Genomic DNA, 16,993 nt, shown 5'->3' on the forward strand with positions numbered 1-16,993 from the left:
TATGTTGTTCTAAAAATGGCACTTGGCAATTATACAGGTTTACTTGAGGCTGGAGATAATGCCAAGTTCATCTGTACAAAAGGAGAAAGCAGAGATTTGTCTTTGAATAAAATTACTAGAATAGAATTTTGTCAGCAGAAGTTGTCTGTGAATTGAGTTGTCTGTAACCAGTGAATGAATTGTTTTCTCTCTACTAGGTGGATTGCCTGAGTCCAGTAAACCATCAGAGGCTCTGTGTTCTCTTCAGCAGCTCTTCTGCTCAGTCCAGCAATGCTCCAAGTGCCTGTGTTAGCCCCTGGTATAAAAACTACTCCTCTACAGCTTGGATAGTTGCTATTCTTTCCTTCCCCAAGTCAGAGTCAGTGCTTGCCTCATGGCAGTATTTCTTTGAGGACTCCTTGGTAGGTTGTGCTCATCCTGTAACAGGAACTTTTGCCGAAAGACCTTTGTCTTGCATGGTCAGGTGAATCTACAGCAGTATTGCACAACCTCTGTGATACCCAAGGCATGAATGAGAAAGGCCAGCCTGAAACCAAATGCTTTAGTTGGTGTTTCACTGCAGAGTAATGATTCAGTGTGAGGAGCACTGCATGCACTCTTGTGGAGAAGAGTTAGTGTAAACGAACACAGGACGCAGGACAATGTTCAAGCCCAAAAGTGAGCCTTGTGAGAATCCTGGCATACATGTAGATTGTATTATCCAACAGTGGGATTGGAATATATTGCTATCTTTTTCATACTATAGTCATCACTATTAGGAGCTTTACTTCCAGCTTAGGGGGCTGTAATTTGCTAATTGTGTGCAACTTATGACACACTTTTATCTCTACTAAACAGGACAAATCTTGGTGTTTAATCATTAGCCTAGGTGATTTTAATAGTTTAACTTAGGTGAAAATAAAGAGGCGACCCTCTTACAGGGAAAGGTCTAAAGTTCCTGTAAAAGCTTAGAAAGGAACCAAAGACAATGGTGATATGCTCACTAAGCAGCAACAATGAGAGGATGTAAATTAGTGATGTTAGGGATATCTGAATTATGACACTTAAACTGATACACAATTTAAACGGCTTGGTCACCTCAGGTTGAGGGGAAACTAAAGTTGCTATTAAATATTCTACAAGAACAAGGATTTCTTGAGGCTTTTTTCATGTTCTGGATGTACCCTTTTTTGTAGCTATTTAAACATTAGTGCTTGAAGCTTAAAGCTGTTTAGACTTCTGTGCCTAGATATTTTTGAAAATAATCTTCAGAAGTGCAGTTGAATTGTATTGGAATTTTAAATGTTAAGTTGAAAGTTGTTCTGGTAGGACTTTGATCTCATTGTTAGAAAACCTGACAGCAGGGATCTAGGAAGGGTAGTCAAGTGGAAAAAAAAGTCTTTGAAGTTATAGAGAGCTGTAAACAAGCCAGCAGTGGGTGTAGATCTGTGCTCCTCAAGGCCATTGCACAGCTAATGGTGATGGCATCCAGTCTCTAAAGCTTTTTTTTTGTGCTTTAGGATTGTGACCATGGAGTTCTATGGGAAAAATGACCTAACTCTAGGGATTTTTCTGGAGCGCTACTGTTTCAGGTAAGGGAGAATTTATTGTAATTCACTCATGCTCAATTGTTACAAGTAAGTACATCCATTGCTTTCCTATTTTGGCCCTGTCCTTCTTCCCTTCATGAGGAAGTGAAACAGATTATGAAATGAAGTTTAGAAGTTCATGAAGACAAATGTATTCACATTTCTGTAGCAATTAGGGTTTAAGGGCAAGTTAAGAGTCTGAACATGTATTCCAACTGTCTCTTTTTCAAGACAAACAGCTGTTCTGGTCACAGTTTTCTGAGATTCCTCTTTGGAAGTTCATACAAGTGTTGGCTAACACTACTCATTTAGTGTCTCCAAGTAAGGCTTTGTCATATGTGCAAGGTGGCCAATGTAAATGGTCCAGAACACTTTGAGTCCTGGAAAAGTACTGCGTCATTTATTTCATCTCATAGGGGTGTAAGTTGTTACGTTCCTGTAATAACTGGTGCTGGCACAACCCCATGCAGAGTCTCAGCAGGCTGAGAAGCTGGATAGGTCACTGCTCAAAAGACAAGCTTACCCTGTTCTCTCCATTGGCCACTTGCAGCAGCAGAAGGCTCTCGATATTCAGCCTTCTGGAGGAACAAGTATTTCTCCTTGTGGTGATCAGTGAGAAGGAGCTTAGCTGCCCACTTTTAAATTCGTACTTCTCTCTTCTCATTAGGTAGTGTCTGCTAAAGTGAATGCTTCTCAATCTCAATAGTTTCAGTAATTAAAATTCTTTGTTTTTTCACTTGAACAAGGACAACCTGAGCTTTTTCAAGCTCTTTCTGGTTTTGGAGAATATCTGATCTGACTTTGGTACCTCAACAATTCAGCTTTTATTTTTCTGGTATTAGTCTTTCTTCTGTGATTTAAAAAAAAAAACAAACAAAAACATCCAAAGAAAGGTCATGGGTTTTACTGTTCAAAGATGTTCTATGACAGTATGTTGCTTACCTTTTCCTTCAGGAGCTGAAACACTGCCATTTTAAGGCTCTTTGTCACATCTTTGTCCTTGGTAGTATTTGCTTGGGTACATTGCCAAAGCAAATGTATTTTGCTTTTAATTTGGTGCCAAGGACTTCCACAGGTGCCTTGATCCTTATACAGAATATATTGGTAGAAAGTGATTAATTGTAAAAAGGTGATAGCAAACAGTATCAATCACTGCTTCTGGGACCTATACAGCCATTGTTGTCGATGAAACTTCACTATGTGCTACTTCTAAATTGCTCTGCCGATACAGCCTTCACTACAGGCTTAGAAAACTCTTTGAGGGTGAAGATAAATAGTACCATGATATTAAAAGGCATATTAGATCTGTTGAATCAGTTCTTCAGCAGTGCCTGGTATGTGATCATTTATAGGTGTTTCTGTTTCTCTCTGTAAGGCCTTCCTACCAATGCCCCAGCATGTTCTGTGAAACACCAATGGTGCACCACATCCGCCGCTTTGTTCACGGGCAGGGCTGTGTGCAGATCGTGTTAAAGGAGCTGGACTCCCCCGTCCCTGGGTACCAGCACACCATCCTTACCTACTCCTGGTGCAGACTGTGCAAACAGGTAAGGACTTCAGAATCATTGCTATGCCAATTTAGTATTCTTGCTGTGACTGGCTTTGTATGGAAAGGCAGCATTTTTGAGGAAGTGCTCATGCCTGGAGCTATGGCTAAACTGGCAGAAAACCTCTTACTGGTACATAATGTTCTCATGTTACCTACAAATTCCTCTTTTAGCACTGAGGCTGTTGAGGGTGAAAAATCTTGTGTGAGGCAGTCTTGTTAGAAAGTGTCAAAACTGACTCTGAGAGGATAGATCTAAGCAGAAAAAATGGAGTTGCTCACTTAAAGGTGAAGAGTATGGTCCCTTTCTTGCAGAGAATCTTTATGAGCATATGGGAAAGGGCAGACACCAAGACCTACTGGCATAGTAATTGGCTGAAGCCACTTGCTGTTCTTTGATCTGTTGTGGACTGAACAGCCTACATTGCGTCAATGTGATGTCTGGAGTTCCTTTAGTAATAATTAGAAAGTAACATCTTCATTAGAGAAATATTAAATTGCTTTAAAAAGCCCACAAGATAGTAAGATTGTGTATTATCTGGAACTTGTTCTGTAATTTAACTAAGAAAACATTGCTAACTAGATACTCATGTCTAGCTGAACATGAAGAGCCTTCAAAGAGATGAGTATAAAACATAATGAAAAAAGATTCATGCAGTACCTGAAATGCAAAACATCTGAATTACCCATATGGATGACTCAGGTCACCTACTTAGGCTGCCTTGGACATGGGTGTTGGATGTACAGATGCCTGGAGGAAGTTGACACAGTTGCTGACTGCAAGCCCTGTATTGCTGTGTATACAGCTGCTCTGTAACCTTTTATTTTTGTGTGCTCATGTAAACACTTATACGTGGTTGTGGTTGTCAAGTGTGCGTAAAGTGTAAAGTGTCTGGCCTAAGCTTGTAAGCACTTTTGAAGTTGAAATACTCTGCAAAGCAGTACCAGCTCATTTGTAGCTCCAGAATCACCGGGGAAAAGTATATGATATGGCCACTGCTGCTGGCTGGGTTGCTGGAAATTGACTCTATACAGAGAAATAGCATCCCAGAAATAAGCTTCCATCAAGGTTATGTTGGGACTCCCCCAGCTTAGCACCTGTCATCATCAGCTAGCAGTTGTTTAACAGATTTATTTTAACTATGTGTTGACCTTAGCTATGCATAAAGGCTACCTTTGTTTTTAATATGTTTCAGGGTCTCTTGTGGTACTAGATATATTAGGTTGCTGCCTGGATTATCCTCTCCTTAATCTTGTTTGAAGGATAAAATTTAGACACTTGCCTTTCAATTTTTCAGGTGACACCAGTTGTTCCCCTTTCCAATGACTCTTGGTCTATGTCTTTTGCAAAATACCTTGAGCTGAGGTTCTATGGGTACCAGTACACTCGAAGGGCCAACGCAGAGCCTTGTGGGCATTCCATTCACCACGACTATCACCAGTATTTTTCCTATAATCAGATGGTGGCATCTTTCAGGTGAGTTCCACTGCTAAAAACTTCTTTCTCTCTCTGGTACTGTATGAAGCATATGGCTGCAGTTAAGAATTCATCAGTTCTGTCCTTCACTGTGAGTATAGCATGGAATAGCATAACTGTGCCATAACCACAGTGCAGGATTGTGTACTGGCTTGCAGAGGGGCTTTGTGGGTCGCATCACTGTCCTAGCTGTGGTGGGCAGTGTTCCAAGAGTGGATGGTTCCTCTTCATGATACAGAAGGGAAATGCCTTTCCCTACCCAGTTCCAAACGCTTTCAAAATTTTGGTTTTGCAATATGATTTGTGCTTTGACTTCTTGCCTATGAGAATTAACAGTGTTATTTCTGCTAAAAGTAACTAAAGCCCAGGATACATTGACAGTGCCCTTTTTCAAACCTCAGTATGGTATAGAACTGGTATTGTGTGGTGTGGGTCTTGTTACAAGCTGTTGTACTGCCTTCTCAGCTACTCTCCAATCCGGCTGCTGGAAGTGTGTGTCCCACTCCCCAAGATCTACATCAAACGACAGGCCCCATTAAAAGTTACTATTTTGCAGGATCTCAAGGATTTCTCACAAAAGTAAGCCTTGTTTTTAATGTCTTCCTAATCTTATTTGTATTTTGTATTTTTATTAGCAGAACACATAACAATTTTTCTGGTATGATGAGATTTGGCTAAATATTCATTACTTGATAGAAAAGTAATAGTTTAAAACATATATGCATATGTACTTCCAAGGGACAGTGGTATTGAAATCTTTGTTCCCTGTGCTTGCTCTGTCTGTACTAATGTCTCAGCTCTTTGTCTGGTGGCAAGTCAGGTTAAACATTGCCAGCAGAAACTTAGATTCTTTTCATCTCTATCACTGAATGTTTCACTGATGTTTGAGTCATATAGCATGTTTCTGAATAATGCTGCCAAGCTACTGAAAGGTTGACCATCAGCAGGTGTCTATCATTACCTTATAAAATGCCTAGTTAAAGTATTTTTAATTCTTCATCTAATGCTAAAAATGAAAAGATGGTCTTAGAAGACCAACCTGGAACTGCAGGTTATACTTCATACTCTTACCCTAATGTTCCTTAATAGAACATCTGACTGAGTTTCAATTCTTCAGCCCCAAAAAACTACAAAACCTTGCTCAAATCTCTTGTCTGAACATAACCGTTGTCATTCTATTGGTCATGTGGCAATAGAACTCTGGTGTATAAAAGTCTTTGCCTTTGTTAGCTATTGAATATGGGAACAGCAGGCAGACTCTACCTTGTCTAAAGTGAACGACCATGAGACTAGACATTTTCTAAATGTAGGAACAAAAAAGTTGAAAACAGGCAAGATGAAAACTGTGTAAAATCCAGCCAGACTGCTGTTCTGCCTGGTCACAGCATTCCTGTATTGCTGTAAGTCTCTGTGACCATCTGACTTCAAAACCTGTGGAGCTTTGTTTAGAGCTGAAATAGAGGTACTCATTTTTTCTGAGCCCTGCTGGTAGATGTGTAGCTTGCTGACCCAGATTCTTCCTAATCACAGATGACACAATAGTTCCCCTGTGTTAGTAATGTGTTTGAGACATTTGTATAGCTCTCTGACAACTTCCACTGCTAACAATAAATTGTGGAGACAAGAGTCAGTGTATGTAACTTCTAGATTCCTCCTATTGCTAATGCAGTTTTCCCAACTTTCTCTGTGAATACAGTTGGATGGCTTACTATGCAGGAAGGCTGTCATATATCATCTTTTGTATTCTTAAATGCTAACCATCAACACATTCAAACTATTTTAAAGAATGTTGAAGAAACTCCAAGTAGTCACAGCTTAACTCCTTGCATCACTGTTGGCAGGGTGTCACAAGTGTATCTTGCTGTGGATGATCGCCTTGCTTCTCTGAAAACTGATACCTTCAGCAAAACGAGGGAAGAGAAGATGGAAGACCTCTTTGCCCAAAAGGAGGTAATAGACTCTTTTTACATCAGTGATCCATAGGCTAAGTGTGTGGAGGAGCTACTCAGATCTTGTGTTGCCTTGGTGAGGTAACACTGGCAGTTTTCCTTTTGGCAGATGGAAGAAGGAGAGTTTCGAAACTGGACTGAGAAAATCCAAGCAAGGCTGCTTTCATCATCACTGGACACACCTCAACAGCTGCAATCTGTTTTTGAGTCTCTGATAGCTAAAAAGCAAGGACTTTGTGAGATGCTACAAGCCTGGAATAATAGGTAAGACACATGCTAGAATCATGACCAACACTGATGGAGTGTTTGTTCTGGTAGGGAAGAGGTTCAGCTGTAGTTTCTTTCACTACAGAGCAGTTACTGTATAGAGCTTGTGCTGAATGTGTTCTGCTGGTTGAGAGCACACCAGTTCTGATCAGTTGGAACAGAAAATCATTTGAGGCCATATGATAAGAGCATTGTGTTGTAGAGCACAAGTTACATCTGGAGGAGAAATTTTCATTTGAGTAATGGTGGAAGAGATGGGAAGAGGGGAGCATGGGACCTGTGGATTGGGTTTTCATTCAGAAAAAGGGACTTAGTCTCAGAGCTAAAGAAAATGTGCTGTCTTTGGCCATTTGATACATCTTTGGCAAGTGTTAGCAGCAATCTGAATTTGTTATGGAGAAACTTCATAACTTGTGTCATTCAGAGGTAACACCAGTAACCTACCTTTTGATTAATTTTTCTTTGGTGGTGGTGGTTTTGTGTGGGTTGTTTTTGATTGTTTATTTTATTATTATTTTTTGTTTAAGATTGCAGGATCTCTTCCAACAAGAAAAAGGGAGAAAACGACCATCAGTACCACCCAGCCCTGGGAGAATGAGGCAAGGTGAAGAAAGCAAGGTAAGGCTAACAGTCTATAAACCTCTTAAACATATTTTTTTCCTGGGGCAGCACAATAATCTTAAGACTGGCTTGAGTTCTCTTTAATAATTATTAAACTAGTTTTACTGCATCTTTTACTTTTCAACTTAAATTGTGTGCTAGTATATGTATCTTTTCCTAAAATATGTGAACTAAGAGCCATAGTGTGGAGAGGAAGAGTAAGCTTGAATGGGAGTTGATGATTTTCTGTGATGTTTGTTAGTGTTGATGTGAACACTGCCAGCAGAGAGCTGCAGTCGTTGTCGAGTGTGTGCCTAGATAGGAACTGGGCCATCTTCTTCGGCCCTAGGTTGTTGCCCATCAGGTGCACCCCTTGTGAAAAAGAAATGACAAATAATATCAAGAGGTAGAGCAAATGAGGCAGGAGGGACTGATAATGGCTTTTCAGAATGTGATGTTTTGTGATGTATCCTGTGGGAACTGACCAAAGGGATGGATTTTGGACTGTTGCCTCAGGAGCTCTGTCCATAGGTACACATGCCAGCATGCTGAACTTCCACCCTTTGGGGAGCTGGAGCTCTGAGGAAATGTCTGGGCTGCAAGGCAGTACAATATAATTTAGCATCACACTGAGAAGCTGAACTCCCAATAGTTCCATAGTAGCAAGGTGTACTAAAAACTCCTAGACACCCTGGGTTTGCTCTGCTGCATGCACAAATGCCCCTTCCACTTAACACTTATTTATTAGGTGCTTAAGCAAACCTTACCTTGATCTAGGAGGAAGTAGGCTCTTGGAGAGGGAGTGTAGTGTTTAAAGCAGCATACACAGATAGCAGCCGTCATAAGCATCCTGTGAACTTGAGTTGCTGAAGACTTGTCTTTTTTTATGGTAACAGATACAGTGACATGCAGAGACTGAGAAGTGGGTGGGAGTGCTCTGTTGTAATACGTGTGCTTTTGTAAGTGTTCCACATAGGAAGAAATAGAACTGTAAAGGGCTTGGCACCAACATTGTTGTTTTATTATTCTGTCTAGATCAGTAGCATGGATGCTTCCCCACGCAATGCTTCTCCAGCTCTGCAAAATGGAGAGAAAGGTCTGTTACTTATTTTTCATAATATGCCAGTAGAAGCATGTTGTAGCCCTTTTCCTGACATAATACGGGAGCTGTTGTTAAATTTGATAAATCAGAGAAATACCAAATCCCCATCATGTCATATTTGTTTTTTCTAATTGTAAGATAGAAGTTGGCCATCTGCTTCTAATATGAAGCTGAATTACTAGTGATTAGTAAATTGGCCCACAAGAATTTTCCATTGAGCTTTAGTTTAAAAACTTTCAGAAACATCTAATTATCTGAATAATTACATGGAATTTGGGAAATGCCTTTTGCCTCTCCTGTGATCTGGTTTTGGATGCTGAGATCTCTTACCTGCGAGTTTGTGGGAGCTGAAGGTAGTAGTTGTAAGAATGCACTTTTTCTGGAGGTTACCTGCTGCATTGATGAGCTTGCCCAGTCCTTTGGTCTGTGTGGTCTTACCTGCTTTCTAAGTAAAAACTTTTTGAAAGCAGTGCTTATACTTTCAGTGGTTATAGCTTGGGCTGGGAGCAAATAGTATCACTTCTGATAGCCATGTAAAATTATTTCTTCTGTCCTTAACTGTCCTTGTACTCTCAGAGGATCGTTTCCTGACAACTTTGTCAAGTCAGAGTTCCACAGGCTCCACCCATCTACAGCTGCCCACCTCTCCAGAGGTTGCATCAGAGCATATGGCTGGTGCCAACACACTCTCTGAACAGGACACAACAAGCAGCTCAGAAGGTATAGTTCAGTTGTCTGTCTCTTGCTTTTCTGTGCCAAGTCCACATAATCCTTTTAGGAAATGACAAATAACTGCTAACTCTATGGTCTGTAATCATCCTTCTGAATTTACAGCTTAAACTTTGATATTGTGATGCAGACCTGACATGTGTCTGTTCCAGATGTGTTTGATGGACACTCACTGGGATCTACAGACAGCCAAGTGAAGGAGAAGTCTACTATGAAAGCTATTTTGGCTAACTTTTTGCCTGGAAACAACTATAACCCCATTCCCTTTCCCTTGTAAGTACTGCATAATATATATAAAATGTATAAAATCAGCAACCTTGTCAGATTGCAGGCAGAGCCATGCATGCTTCCTTTGCTCAGTGTATAGTCTGAGTTTGCCTGAGTAAGATAGAGAACTTTGTCAAGGTAGGAAGTTCGCTGTGTCCATTCTAGTTGATTGTAGGTTAACCACCTTTCTTATGAATGATCTGCCCTTGTGTAAAGCCAGTATTAGTTTCTTCTCCTAGCAGGCATGCCTCCTCAGAGCTCTTGTGGGAGATGAAGGGATGGGGAAGAGAGGAGAAACTTCATTCTAACTTCATTGCTGCAGGGAGGGAGTGGAAATGCCCTTCCTTAGCAAAGACTTAACTAAAGCTACATGCCTCCATCTTGTTTTTGCTTCCAGACCTCTTCCAAGGGTTGGACTCAAATTGGCATTGTCTGGGTGTAGGTCAGGTTCAATGGCTACTGCATGTGCCCTCAAGTGTCCCTCTGGTGTGAAGATGGGCAGGCTGGAAAGTCTTTCTTGGTCTGTGTGCTTTGTAGTGTTTCTCGTTTGACATGAGCCTAATGTTTGGCAGCCTGAGTTTAACTTGGGAATCCCACCCCCAGCATAAGGCCTTGGGCTGATGAGGTAAAAGTTAAATGACTGACCCTACAGATCAGTGAAAAAAATCATACAAGAATCCAGGAGGCTTTGGGGAATTTTCTGTGCTAAACTGCCTGTTTAGAAAAGAGTCCAGGTTTGTTCCCTAAGTTCAGTCTGCAGGCTATGCTGCTGGATAGTCAAACCAAACTCAGGCAGGTTTTGGTGCTATTGGAATCAGTGGCTGCTAAACAGAAATAGACTCCTAACGTAAAGCTGGTTTTCTGATCCAAGCAGCTTGTTTGAAATGCTGATTGCCCTAACACTCTGCCATTTAGAATTAACCACATAGGCATGAATGAGTCTGTTGGGAGAAGCTGATCTGGGGAGCTTTGGTTCCATGCTAAGAGTTGCAGCTTGTGCCTGGGAGTGCAGTGATGAGATGTGGGTTTTAACAAAACCTTCTTTTCTTTACACAAATTTTTATGATCTACTAACAGTCTGTTGTTTTCATTTAGTGACCCAGATAAGCACTACTTAATGTATGAGCATGAACGTGTACCTATTGCAGTCTGTGAGAAAGAACCAAGCTCCATCATAGCCTTTGCTCTCAGGTACTGGTGTGATTTGGTTTTTCATCTGACATACTTAGTACTTTTGCAGCTTTTGTGTTTGAGGAATACTTAAATTTTGATGATAAGGAACAAGCATGACAGAATTTCTGCATTAAGCCGCATTAGAGTTTCTGCCAGAGATGGGATTCTCTCCTCTTACTGCTGAGATAATAAAAGTGCAACTGGATTTTGGACTTTTTTAGTGGTACTCTAGTATGCAAAAATGACTTAGTTGTGTTTCTTTTAATGAGATATCTATCTCTAGAGAAGGAAGTGCAACTAAGGTTTGTGCAGCCTCTCCAGCTGGAGGAAGTGCAACTGAGTTGGGGAACAGCTATTAGTATTGATATTGCAGTCTGTTTCTTGCCTACCTTTGGTTGTAGCAGCTCTTATTACTGCTCAGCTCTTCTCAGCAGCTGCTTCAGTAAACCTTTGGGTTTGCATGTCACAAGGCAGCAGATTTTTGAAGAAGTGCATTCTTAAATTGTGGGAGGGGGAAAAAAACGAGGATATTTTTCCTGCAGTATTGTCTAGAGCAGCCTCTGTTCTAAGGAAAAAAAGTTCTAATAATAAGAAAAAATAAAGCAGAGATTTTTCCTGTGGTTGTCTCTGAACTGAATCTTTGGGTTGGTATTGCAGAGTTTTCAAGAGAACACTTAATTATTTTGGGTCTTTCTCTTTCCCTTTCTTTTCTTCTTTTCCCATCAGTTGCAAGGAGTACAGAAATGCCCTGGATGAGTTGTCCAAAGCATCTCTGAAGAGCAGTTCTGAAGAAGGACTACAACCAAACAGGTTACATGCAGGAACTACAGTACATAGAGTGAAGACATAATGATGGTAGTGAATTAGCAATACTAGGATGGGGAAGAACCCTCAAAATATGCCCCTGTTAGGGTGTCTGCTTTCTCATGGAATCTGACTCATTCCATGTAACCAACACATATTTCAGTATGTGAGTTTGCATTTCACCTTATGGACTATGCTGGCTCCATCACCATCTCTTGGCTGCATGCATGGTAGGAATACTGGGCCTGCTTACCTTTGCTGTGGTCATGGATGGAACTGTTGCTATGGACCCTGAGAGATAGTTTTTAGGAAGACGAAGGAGGACAACTTTGGAGAGTCCCACACTGTTACACTTTTAAATAGTTTTTTTTAACTTTAATGTTTAGGCAGGGGAGAGAAATAAATGTCCAGGCATAAAGCAGTAGTGTCTTGGGTGGCAGCATTTGTTGGTTCATCACTTTCTTGTTCTTTCTCCTTTCAGCATGTCAGACAGCAAACCCAAGAGCAGCAGCCCTGTCCGCCTGCCTGAGGCTAACATGTGTCCCCTTCGCAGTGCAGAGCCAGAGCAGCGTAAGACCATTTTGCCAAAATCATCCATGGTGCTAATCTCAGCTCAGACTTGAGTCCATTTAACCTGGATTCTAGTTCATGTGGGGAAAAAAAGCAGCATTCTGAGTTCAAATTGTGACTAGTGTTGACTTAATGTAACACATGAGAGGGGTAGTAATGTGTGGGGTTTTTTTGTTTTTTGAAGTCTATGGCTTTCTCTGGTTCTTATGAGATCTAACTGTCATTCTCTGATTTAATATTATTATGTAGTGAACCTAGGGTTGTTCTTGAATCTAGCCTGTTCAGTGGGCTATGATGCCCTTCTTTTGGCATTGCTTTCTTTAAAGAGATGCAGTTAAAATATCTTGAAATGGAGACATTAAGTTCTCACTGTATTAAAAACACTTATTCTTGGTCTGTGTTTTCAAATGTCTCTGCACTCGAGGATGCTACTCAGAACACTAGATCATCCACCCTCATGGACCTTAGTTGCCTGAAGAATAGCAAATGAGTTATAGTTGAATGGCATCATTGCTTCACATAGAACAATGAATGGGGAATGTTCGTAGGAGTCATGCTGTTATTAAACTGCTTGTGGAAATGCCAACACGATCTTTTCCATTCCTTTTCACTGTAGCAAAGAAACCATCTGGTGTTTTGTCTTTCTTCCGTGGCACGGGAGGAAAGAGCCCAGACCTGTCTTCCCAGAAGAAAGAGACCTTACGTGGTGCTGACAGTGCTTACTACCAGGTTGGACAGATGGGCAAAGAGGGAGCAGAAAACCAAGGAGCAGAGGCTCAAGGTACAAGACTGCAGAGTTTATCTTCTCTCTTGGGTTGGTACTTCTCCCAAACCTCATTCATCCATGCAAGGCCTCATATGCACTCCTGCTTGTACTTTTTCAACAGTCTAAGGTTACTCAGCATGCATTGAAAATGAACAATTTGAACATCAAATATAGTTTTTTCCTAAGCACATTGCTTTTCTTTGTGATAAGGGAAACAGGATCTTTCAAATCCAAGCTATAGGGATGTGGAGTAGTCTGGTCATGAATGCCTTTGGATTGAGTTGACTCTAGTTAAGCAGCCCTGTCTTTCTCACTTTCAGTTTAGTTCTCATTGTTTTAGTTCATGGAAAATGAATGACGAGAGAGGCTGGATTTGTGTCCATAAACAGCAGTGCCCTTCTAGCATATGTATTATATTACACAATTATAGCTGTATTTCTAATTCCCTTGTGTATAGTTCCCTCTGTATTTTTGAAAAAAAAAAATAAAATATTTTTCTTGTAAAGTGAGTTTACAAGTTGTACCTAATGTGGCTTTCTTGGTAATAATAGTGAACAGCCCTGACCAAATGCCTTTATGCCTTCAGATGATGGAGATGGAGGAGATGGACAGAAGAAACAGGTGGTGAATCCCCATGTGGAACTCCGTGAGTAGTTGTAAATAACAACTTAGTCTTAGCTGGCAAACTCATTTCTTTGTGCACATGCAGAGGCAGTCTTGAAGTTAATAGTTGTTTTTTCTTGTTTTTTTCTTGGTATTCTTGGTGTCATGAAGGAAAAGCAAATGAAGAAAAGAGCAATGCAATTTTTACTTACTGCAATCAATCTCTTTGGCAAAACTACTCCATAGACTTTTTTAAATTGTTCTTTTGTCCGAACGCTTCCCCATGACATATACTAGGAGCTTATCTAGAGGGAATTGACTTTCCTGTCAATTTTTCATTTAAATCCCATTGGTTGAAACTTCTGAATTACAGTAAGCATGAGAGATGTTTAGCACAATAATACACCTCTAGACATGAGTAGAATCTCAGTGTTGTCTCGGGCAGTCAGTGCAGTTGCATGCTGTTACTGAGGAAAACAATTTTTTGCAGAGTTCTCGGATGCGAATGCCAAGTTCTACTGCCGGATTTATTATGCTGGGGAGTTTCACAGGATGCGTGAGGTGATCCTGGGGAGCAGTGAAGAGGATTTCATCCGATCCCTCTCTCACTCCATGCCCTGGCAGGCACGAGGTGGCAAATCTGGAGCTGCGTTCTATGTGACTGAGGGTAAGTGCAGCTTCTCCCCCGCCTTGTAATGAGGGGTCTTATTTCTGTATGGTGGTGGTTAGTGTGTCATTTAATCCCTGATAACCTCTGTCCAGAGGGTTGCTGGTTGTGAAGTGGTCACTGAGAAGGGAAAATTAAGTGGCTTGTTCTCAGGTCTTTAGTATCAAATTATTTGTCTCTTTGTATGCGCAGGAAAACAAAATATAGTTCTGTTTTTCAGCAGTAGCAGCTAGGAAGGCCAATTGAACAGAAGGGTTGTACTCTCCGGCAGGCTTCAGAAAACAAAAACTTGAGTATAATTCAAGGAAAACTTGTTGTTGAAGACACAGTATGTCTTATCTCATGTGCTATTGTTAATCTAATTTTTTTAGAACTTTGGCCGTTTTTAGGCATCTATGTAAAACAAGTACTGAACAAAATGGTGTGTAGGCTGTTCCTGTTTGCTATATAGGAAGTCCATATAGCTGAGGTAGATCTAGTGTAGTCAGTCTCTTGTCCGTGATTTACTGGAAGGTCGAAATCTAGGGAGGCTGAAATTCAGAGTGTGTGAAGTAAAAAGAATCTAGAAATGAGCTTCTGAGGGTAAGGATTTAAGAGAATTGTAGTGCTTTAATTTTTTAAACCATTACACCTATGTGACAGTCCTAAAAAATTGCAAATATACATCGCTTATTGTATGTAACCCTGTTGCCTCTGTCTGATGTTAAAACAGATGATAGATTCATCTTGAAGCAAATGCCTCGTCTGGAAGTCCAGTCATTCCTTGACTTTGCTCCACACTATTTCACGTACATCACAAATGCAGTTCAGCAGAAGGTATTAAAAAAGTGCCTTTTATTTTAGGCAGTGTTCTGTATTTTAAAGACTAGTAGAAGTTTCTATTAACCTTTTTCATTTAAATAAAAGAAAATTTTGGAGTATGTGAGTTACATTCATTAATAATGGGTTTTTAAGATGTAAAGTGGAAATTATGCTTGGACTTCTGAGCTGTAATACACAGTCAGACAGAAAAGTGGTGATTCTAGAATGGGATTGCTGATTGTCTCTACACAGATCTTAACCCATGTCTTATCTTCATTAGAAGCCCACAGCACTGGCTAAAATCCTTGGGGTGTATCGAATTGGTTACAAGAACTCTCAAAACAACACTGAAAAGAAGCTGGATCTGCTTGTCATGGAAAACCTTTTCTATGGCAGGAAAATGGCTCAGGTAAGAGCAAAGTGTTCTGTCCCTTGCAGTGCAGTTTTGACTGAGAGAGCAGGGTCATTTGTAGCCATCTAGGTGACTGCACTTTGCATGTGCTGTTGACCTCAAAGGTGACAGTTTGTTCCTCTTCCTTGTTATTTGACCCTCAGGAGCTTGATGCCTATACTGGCTAGTTCAGATAGCTTTGTGCAGGGTTCTGTCTTTAGAAGTCTTGTTTGTCCCTGTATCCCTGGTGTCTGAGAGAAAGCATTACTAACCTGATTATGAAAATGTAAAATTATTTTACAAAACTTTCAGAGGAACTGACTGGAATTACAGACTAATTTGTTTAGAATGAGAGCCTCACTCAGAGAGTTACTCTGTAGTCAGGGGAGTTAATTATTTTTTCAACCCGCTCTTCTTTCTTGGAAGCACTTCAGGTGCGGGACAAGATTTTGAGTTCAGTCTTGCTCTTAGTCAAGGAAAAGCAATCTTTATCAGGCAGTAGAATGAACATCTTAAAATGACTAGGGGGAAATTCTCTTTAAATAGAGATTTGAAGCTGAAAAGCAAGTTCAAACAAACATCACTTCTAAACCTTGATAGTATCAGTTCTTTCCACTTGACCTATCAGTGCCTGACCTCAAACAGGAAATGTCTGTGGGAGGAAGTAGATGGAGGGAATTCTAGATGGATGTAAAGGATGTTGTGGGTTTTCTTTTAGCTTGTCTGTTGTTTAAATCATGAGGAGGGCTCAGGCACTACAAAACAGAAACCCAAACAGACTATGGACTCTATTCCACGTAAGTTAGTGAAATCTTGACTGGACAGAACTTGAACAACCTTCTCTAACAAGGAGAAGCAGGAGAAGTCCTTGAAGCAGGACTTTGGACTGGAGAACACAAGAGATAATTTCCAGCCTCATGATGGGTCTGTTAACTGGTGCTTCATGTACCACCCACCTCCCTCTTCAGTGGCTTTGTTTATTAACTCTGTAGAAACTGGCTGGAAAACTAAGTTTACTCAAACAGTATAAAAAGTAGAGGCACCTTTTTTCTCTTTAATTTAGACTAAATATTAGTGAAATAACTTGCCTAAAACTTGTGAATTGAGATGGCAGAGCTTTCACCCAGGCTTACATGCTATTCTCTACAAAATATTTTTTGTTCATTGTCTTCCTTCTAAAGAGAAGGAAAGAGTTGCCCAGCTGTGCTGCCTTCAAATGCTAGGTACTGAAGTCTTTAACCCAGAAAAATGAAACAAAGTAATGCTGTTCTCCATTTGCAGGTGTTTGACCTGAAGGGCTCCCTCCGGAATAGAAATGTTAAGACAGACACAGGCAAGGAAACTTGTGATGTGGTCCTGCTGGATGAAAACCTTCTGAAGATGGTTCGGGACAATCCTTTGTACATCCGTTCCCATTGCAAAGCTGTGCTGAAAGCCTCCATACACAGTGACTCCCAGTTCCTCTCCAGCCACCTCATCATCGACTATTCCCTGCTGGTGGGTCGTGATGATACCAACAACGAGCTGGTCGTTGGGATCATTGGTAGGTTGTCTTTTGTATTTTGTTGCTCTCAGATGATGAAATGGTTTCCTTCTGGTTTAGATGTTCATAGTGCTTTTAGAACTGTGCCACCACCAGAGAGATGTGTGTCAGGAAATCTTGTCTTCTCCCTGGTGGAATACCACCCTCACCTCTTACAGGTATTCAAAGTG

At 40.7% G+C, this 16,993-nt stretch overlaps 1 protein-coding gene across 11 annotated transcripts in view; it reads left to right on the forward strand.

Moving 5' to 3' along the window:
- Positions 1 to 16,993, forward strand: part of PIKFYVE (phosphoinositide kinase, FYVE-type zinc finger containing) — a 62,496-nt gene that overhangs the window by 40,693 nt on the left and 4,810 nt on the right. For 6 of the 11 annotated variants that reach the window (XM_039698871.1, XM_039698881.1, XM_039698860.1 and 3 more), the window contains 21 exons: positions 198 to 298; positions 1,500 to 1,571; positions 2,944 to 3,115; positions 4,413 to 4,591; positions 5,057 to 5,170; positions 6,433 to 6,541; positions 6,650 to 6,804; positions 7,335 to 7,425; positions 8,443 to 8,503; positions 9,086 to 9,229; positions 9,391 to 9,511; positions 9,903 to 10,025; positions 10,601 to 10,696; positions 11,405 to 11,488; positions 11,964 to 12,052; positions 12,669 to 12,833; positions 13,405 to 13,464; positions 13,912 to 14,088; positions 14,801 to 14,904; positions 15,170 to 15,298; positions 16,562 to 16,823. In XM_039698871.1, coding sequence (XP_039554805.1) covers positions 198 to 298; positions 1,500 to 1,571; positions 2,944 to 3,115; positions 4,413 to 4,591; positions 5,057 to 5,170; positions 6,433 to 6,541; positions 6,650 to 6,804; positions 7,335 to 7,425; positions 8,443 to 8,503; positions 9,086 to 9,229; positions 9,391 to 9,511; positions 9,903 to 10,025; positions 10,601 to 10,696; positions 11,405 to 11,488; positions 11,964 to 12,052; positions 12,669 to 12,833; positions 13,405 to 13,464; positions 13,912 to 14,088; positions 14,801 to 14,904; positions 15,170 to 15,298; positions 16,562 to 16,823 — 2,608 coding nt within the window. Of the gene's footprint in view, positions 1 to 197; positions 299 to 1,499; positions 1,572 to 2,943; positions 3,116 to 4,412; positions 4,592 to 5,056; positions 5,171 to 6,432; positions 6,542 to 6,649; positions 6,805 to 7,334; positions 7,426 to 8,442; positions 8,504 to 9,085; positions 9,230 to 9,390; positions 9,512 to 9,902; positions 10,026 to 10,600; positions 10,697 to 11,404; positions 11,489 to 11,963; positions 12,053 to 12,668; positions 12,834 to 13,404; positions 13,465 to 13,911; positions 14,089 to 14,800; positions 14,905 to 15,169; positions 15,299 to 16,561; positions 16,824 to 16,993 lie in introns of those variants that run through there. The other 5 variants (XM_039698843.1, XM_039698891.1, XM_039698832.1 and 2 more) reach the window with 4 other exon arrangements.

The sequence above is a fragment of the Passer montanus genome, unplaced genomic scaffold, assembly GCF_014805655.1.
Source record: "Passer montanus isolate IOZ18808 unplaced genomic scaffold, ASM1480565v1 scaffold1, whole genome shotgun sequence".
Taxonomy (NCBI): Eukaryota; Metazoa; Chordata; class Aves; order Passeriformes; family Passeridae; genus Passer; species Passer montanus.